This window comes from Nestor notabilis, unplaced genomic scaffold, assembly GCF_000696875.1.
Source record: "Nestor notabilis isolate BGI_N333 unplaced genomic scaffold, ASM69687v1 scaffold14332, whole genome shotgun sequence".
Lineage (NCBI taxonomy): Eukaryota > Metazoa > Chordata > Aves > Psittaciformes > Psittacidae > Nestor > Nestor notabilis.
This window is the reverse complement of record NW_009917092.1, coordinates 12,640-19,696: the sequence shown is the minus strand read 5'-3', so window position 1 is coordinate 19,696 and position 7,057 is coordinate 12,640. Positions and strand designations below refer to the sequence as shown.

Sequence of the window (7,057 nt, the reverse complement as noted above, 5' to 3'; positions counted from 1 at the left end):
CTGGATCCCTGCTGCTGGCCTGAAGGACCTCCTTAGCAGAGAGGTCTAAAGCTAATGAGTGTGGGTTTCATTTACTGCATTTGAGCTTTCAAGTTAAGGCAAGCTTCTTAGCACTGAGGACTTCTGCACTTGCACAGGGCATGGCCTTCACAGTCACAAATCTGCATCCTGGCTAGTCGTGGTATGAGTCAGGACATATAGGTCATATAGGGCCTTCTTGTGTGAACAGAAGTTAAAGGGTCTGCATAAAGAGCAACTGAATTGCCGTGCTGTGCAGTGTATAATATGTTCATCTTCCCTGGTACTTCTGAAATGGTGTTTCAGATTACTTAAACAGACTGCAACTTACTGAATCTAACCCCTGGGGTAGATGACTGAATTCAAATGCCAGTGTTTCAATAAATTTTATGGGGAAAAATCTAGAAAATCACGGTTTTGATTTTATTTTTATTTTGATTTTGTTTCTTATCCTAGATGTGGCTACCTTTGGGGACCTTGAAATGAGGCCAGTCTGAGTCAGGATGCTTTGATGCCAGCATTACTGGAAGCATTTCCCCTTGCTCCATGGGGTTGGGATATAGATTACTTGCCATCCCTGCCCACTAATACTTGTGAACCATTTGGAAGGAGGAGTCGTCTTGCCACAGAGACACACTGGCTGATGTTGGTGCATATTCTGTCTTTCAGGTTTCTCTGTGACAATCAGAAGGATTTGGATGAGCTGCTGGATTGCCTGCACCCACAAGGAGTAAGAGAGAGCCAGCTCAAGGAGCGTTTGGAGAAAAGGTGAGCCTGCTCCTTTTTTATCTTCTGTGTGCCTCCTCCAAGTCAAAAGCATATCCTTCTCATAGCAAGTGTTCCCATGCGTGTGGCAGCATCCTGCACTTGGCCCTGATCGTGCCTATGCTGAAGAGGGGAGGATAGGATGATACTGAGGATGAGAAACTGATGTTTTTCTTGGGCAGTAACTGCAGGTTGTTGATAGCCAGTGCTCTAAACTCTGAAGAGGTTCTGTCAGTCTTGAAATTCCTCCTTGGAGCTGGAAACAAAGGCAGAGCTGTTTCACGCAGAGCCAGAACTGCCACGTGCTTTCCAGTATCTTTCAAAGCACGTTCTGCACTGGTGGAGCCTGTAGCTCACTGTGGATACTATTCTTGCTCCAGTGTCCCTGCAGCTCACGGGGCAGGGGCCTGTGTGTATTCAAAGGTTGGTTTTGATTTTCCAGGTATCAGGACATCACTCATTCTATCCATTTGGCTCGGAAGCAGAACTTGGGCCTCAAATCCTGTGATGGCAACCAGGAACTGCTGAACTACCTCCGAAGTGATCTAATTGAGGTTGCAACTCGGCTTCAGAAAGGAGGCCTGGGATATGTTGACGTGACACCAGAGTATGAAGCAAGAGTGAGTGAATAGGCAAAAGTAGTACTGAGCAAGACAAGCACAAGCACCTTGTGTGGACCGTCTTGACTCTTGTTCTCCTCAGACAAGAGGATTAGGAAAATCTATTTTGTCACATGCCCTTTCTTTTTAAACTCTTTTATTTCAAGATTACACAGCTGCTGGCTTGAGGTCTGTTTGGTGGAGGTGGGAGCTAGGTGTCCTGCACAGCTGCTAACTTGTCCTGTCTCCTTCATCTGGTAGTGAACTTCTTTACGGAGCATTAGCAGACCTCTTTGTAGCTGATTTTTTAGCTTCTGCTTCAAAGCCAGCATGTCTTGGTGAGACAGCAGTTTTCCAGTTTTAAAGTGTGTTTTTCTGTAAATTCAGACCACTGTAGGCTTGGGATGATGATTCTGTCCCAGTTCCAAGACATAAAGAGTGTTCTTTTCATGGGTATGTCAGCATAAGAAAGTTAGTGAAGTACGAAATTTTAGTGCTCTGGCTAGTTCAGTCTAACATCAGAATTACTGGTGCACTGGGTGTCTGTAGGAGGGGATAGATCTGCCTGGTGTGGGTAGAGCACACACTCCTGTGCATGGCATGTGCTCCTCCTGCCAAACAACATTGGCTTGGAATGGTGAAAGCCCTGGTGAGGCTGCATCCTGAGTAACTGCAGAGACTTCCCCATGTAGATGAGACCATAAGTGTTAAAAAGAGGGGAGAAGTTAAGTCACTGTGAATGAGTGGAAGAATGGCTTAGTGCCTGGTCATCGTGGGTTTGGGTTTGGGGGGGGATTCTGATGTATTTGGATTTTTGTTCATTTGTTTTTTCAAGGCATGATGCTTTTTTCTGACCAGTGTTATACACCATCAACTGTATATGAACTGTAGCAAAAGCAGCAGCAATACACTGATTCCACAACCAAGTATGGTAGATAACAACATTGCATTAAGAATCCCATGTATCCGTTTGTAGGACAGACCCACCTGAAATAGCAGGGAGAGTAACATTCTGTTACGTGACCATATCCTCTTCCTAACAGGTATACTCACTAGAGAGCCTGAAGGATTTTGGAGAGTGTGTGATTGCACTCCAAGCTGGTGTTGTTAAGAAGTTTCTGCAAGGTTTCATGGCCCCCAAGCAGAAGAGAAGGAAACATCAAGGAGAGGACTATGTTGCCAAGGCTGAGGAGATTGATGAAGACAAGAAAATAGCAGAAGAAGCAAAGGTATTGTTCACTTCAGGGCTCTGTTTTGGTCTTGTGATGTAACTCTTCGAGCAGGGACAATGCATCTTATTAGGTACTAAATCCAGAGTGGCTTCTCCCCATTCCAAGTTTGGAGTGCAGCTTATGGGGCCAGGTGTTCCCTGTTTATTTTGCAGAGTAAAGGCATTGGCAAAATTAAAATCATACTGAGGAATTATTGTTAATTTCCTCACTGTGAACAGGAATTGGGTGAAGTCAAATACCTGAGTTCCTTTGTGCAGTTCCTCACACAAATTGGGTACTTTAATAAAAGCATATTATGGAGCATTTATAGAGAAAGTAACAGGAGTTGTATCCATCAGGGAGGACTCGTGGTGGCTTCATGCCTTTGGTTCTTTAAGAGAAGTAGAGACATGTTGAGGTTTTGGGGACTGCAAGGGAGTTAGGTTCAGGTAAATCCCAGCGTTATGCAGGGAGCAACACAAGTCATCATGTGCATGGAGACACCCACACAAGATGCCAAACTGAGGGTTGCACACAGCATGTCTGCACACCTGGGCACACAAACTGTATGTGCCTGCAGTAGAGAAGAGGTATTGTGGGGTAAATACCCAGCCTTCCAGACTGAAGCTCGGATGGGGTGGGGGATTGCTGTGGAAGGTTTGGTTGGTTCACAGGCAGTCAAGCTGTACTAGTGTTTCATCTGAAGAGGGATGGGTACTAGTGCTTGGGGGTAGCTTCTATGCACTAAGGTGAATGGGATGTTAGTGCCCCATGACAAGACTTTCCCCACTGTCCCCTTCAATGTGCTTCGCCTGGGTTGATCACTGGCTTCAGCAGAATTAGCAAGATGAGAATTGGATCAACAGAAGCATTTGAAATTCCCAGCTTAAAGTACTGTTTGTCTGCAGGGGTGTGAGGGTTTTGGTTTGGGTTTTGGTTTGGTTGGTTTTTTAAAGCTTCTGTCAGTGTATGCTGGAACCTTGTTGGAATGTCAAGTCTTTGCTATGCTGTGGCATTAGCATGTCAGCAGGGTATTCAGATAGGCACTAGAATTTTTCACACTCAATTGTCCTGAAATATTTAAACTTCGCTAATTTTGCAACTTTCAGTGCTTAGTGCAAGGGGAGTGAAAGGCTGCCTTGTCCTAAAAGCTGTCAGCAAAATACAGAGCTGTAGAAATCAGTTATGTCTGAGACAGAAAGGGCCTGGATCATCACATTTCCTGTATCTGCAGCAACCCTACTGTCGTGCATCTTCCAGCTGTAAAGACAAGGGTTATACCTGTGGAGCATACTTTAGGGGTAACATCAGATTTACTGCAATATCTAAATGGATAGTAATTTAGCAGTATGATCTCTTGTTTCTGAGCCCTGGTCACATCCCTGCTATTGCTAAAGCTGTATCAGATTTCAAACCCAAGATTTTATTTGCCTGAAAATGGAGCCATATTGACCATGAAAGTTTGGGTAGTTTCTCTGTTCTACCTTAGAGCATGGCCTTCTTACTTCACAATGTGGTTACAGAGCCTTGTTTGTTACAGGAGGGGCAGGCTTCTGTAGCATGCTTGGTTCTAGCAAGTGCAGAACTTCCAGCTACAGCAGCCTAGTTAGGTAAAGTGCTCTGTGCGATGGGAACATCCTGATTTGTACTTCCATCTCTGAGAACCAGCTGGATAACAGGATTTCTGGATGTTGCTGGACTTGCAATCATAAGTTACTTTGAATTTTTTTCTGGTATCACCCAGTTTCTCTGGTGACTGCATGCTCAGCTCCGCAGCTCCCCTCACAGCTGTATGGGCACAGATGGAAGTATTGCCAGTCCAAGTGTGTAACTGTCCCTGTCTCCCTCCAGAGATTGGCTTTTGTTTTGTGCCAGTGGCTCTGGAGCATTTATTTAGGCAGTGCTCTCTTATTCTGGTTCAGAATTTTCTAGACACTTGTGATGGTACAAGCAATGTTCAGCTTTTTATGTTGAGTTTTGGGGCTGGTTTGTTGGCGTGTTTGGTTTTTAGTTGGGGGTTTTGTTTTGTTCTATTTTCCTTCAGTTTATCTGGAATGAGCTTTCTTTTTTGCCAAAGCAGAAAACCTTTATAGATGACCTTGAAAGAGCAGCCCAAATCTTAGATACAGTTCTCCAATGAAAAAACCTGACTGTTAGGCTTTTAAAGACCAACCTTCTGCATACGTTAGGAATTATGAACTGTTTCAGAGCCAGACCTGTGCTGCAAGTCCATGGCAGGTAAAATAAAGCATAGCTGTACTGGAGAAATACACTTGATAGACTCAGAGACCATAGGAGTGAAATTGCAGCCCTGTGGTGTGGTTGTGTCTCGTTTTCCCTGTGAGAAACAAGTCATGGCTCAATAGGCACCTGTTTGCTGGTACGTCTGTACCAAAGGTTGCTGCTGGCTGAGCTTGAGGTCACAGCACATCCTGGGCCTGTGGCTGTTCCTGGTGCCACTGTGCCTGTGCAGACATTCCCACTTCAGTGGCAGCAGCACCCTGGGCTGTCCCAGAGCAGGACAAGGAAGATGTGACCTCTTTGAAACGTGACATTGCAGCGCAGCTGCATGGACACGGCCAGCTGCCCATTGCCTTCGATGGCCATTGCAAAGGGAAAGCCTTGAGAGGGGTCAGTCCTCACCTGCAGACCTTAAAGAGCAGTTCCACAACCCAGCAGTGACCACTGCAGCAGTTCAGAGGGAATTCTGTCAGCCTAGGATACCAGGGGAGAGCCTTTCTAGCTGGAGGTTTGTCCAGCTTTACCAAGGTGGTTTCTGTCACTGAAGTTGAAATGTGACTGAGGACTTCTTTAGGATTTTTGTGGGTTTTTCTTCTTGTTTTCCCTGCTAGATTGCTATTCTCCAGTCAGGAGGGTATTTAAGTAACTCCATTCGGTCTCCTGTTTGCCTAGTTGGCAGTCTGAACTCCCTTGATAATGGTACTTCCAGAATGCCACAGTCTCATGATGCTTGGGAAGCAAGGCTAAAAATCTGCTAAATTCCACAGGCTTAGGGAGAAAAATCTAAGCAAAACTTGCCAACAGCTTTTGCAGATTTATCTTGGCCCAGCAGTTACCCAGTATATTAACAGCAAAATCCAGGAACACTTACTTGGAAAATCAATTGCACAGTATGCGAAGCACCTCAACAATGTTCTGCAAATAGCTCAGGGCTGTGTGATCTGCCGCGGGAGGCTGCGCAGGTTTCCGTTTGTCTTGAATGTCTCAGGCTGCAGGTTCCACACTAGCAGTGGCAGCAAGGATGTTGGCATTTTATAACAGTTTGTGTGTTTTTCCAAGCATCTAATATATGCTGTGCTTCCTCAAATTCAGTCAGAGGAGAATGTGCAACTCTGCAAAAACCCTGGGTTTTGTTTGGCTCCCAAACTGCTGTCAGCTGCAGAGTTTAGATTTTCCCATCTGACACTTCACTGTTTGTTTTTTTCATTCTCCTGGGGTAGAAGAACATTAACTTGAGTCCTATTATGTCCCTGTCATGTCTAGGCCATCACCTCACTGTTGTAAAGCAAAGGATTAACGTTGGAGTGTAGCATGCTGTGGCTCTGGATCCTTGTTCTGGTGCATTTCCGATTTACCACAACCTTGTTTCTAAACCTCTAGAGCTGAGTGTGAGATGTCACATGTGACTTGAGATGCGCAGGTTCCAGCAGTTGCCTTGATACCAGTCTCAGGTTTAATGCTTTCATCCTGACTTGCAGCTAATTCCGGGGTTTCACATGCACTGAGCTCATCTTGTCTTAGGGCAGTGGCTGGTTTCATGTCTCGAGCTCCACATGCTTCACCTGTCAAACCTGATGGCAGCCAATGTCCAGGTCCCCTTGCCCAGCGTGGAGGACCAGGCCTGTGGTGGGTCTTTCTGCTGGTCTGGATTACCTCTGCAGCACCCACGGGAGGGCAGCACAGGCCGCTCCACTCCACCATGCTGAGCCGTGCTGCCAGCTGTCTCCTAACTTCCATCCAGCATTTTACAGTGCTAGATTTCTGCCTTTTATTTTCTTAGCCTGATGATTATTTGGGTTAGACTTTCAGAGCAAGAATTCATTGGAGTTCACGTAGGTTGTTTCAGTCTGGTCCTGAAATGCGAAAGGGCTCTACTGTTACGAACAAGCTGTCCCATCCAGTGAGGCTGGTTATGAATAAACCACAAATAGGACTGCTGAGGCTGTATAGAAAGAAAGAAACACAAAGTTGAGCTTTGGTTATTAAGGGCCCCAGCTAAAGGATATAAAACAGTCTTCAGACTGTAGCAAGCTGTGTCTGTGTGCTTCGTTGTAAGTTGTTAGGTCTGTCTGCAGGTTGCTTCAGCCATGGAGAAGTGGAAGACAGCAATCCGTGAGGCCCAGACCTTCTCCCGTATGCACGTGCTGCTCGGGATGCTGGATGCCTGTATCAAGTGGGATATGTCAGCAGAGAATGCCAGATGCAAAGTGTGTCGCAAGAAAG

General features: G+C 45.7%; 1 protein-coding gene across 1 annotated transcript in view; it reads left to right on the top strand.

The window, feature by feature from the left end:
* Positions 1–7,057, top strand: part of BAZ1B (bromodomain adjacent to zinc finger domain, 1B) — a gene marked incomplete at its 5' end in the record, with an annotated part of 41,365 nt that overhangs the window by 25,236 nt on the left and 9,072 nt on the right. Inside the window, 4 exon segments of the mRNA XM_010024927.1 lie at positions 688–786; positions 1,226–1,403; positions 2,426–2,611; positions 6,910–7,055. Coding sequence (XP_010023229.1) covers positions 688–786; positions 1,226–1,403; positions 2,426–2,611; positions 6,910–7,055 — 609 coding nt within the window.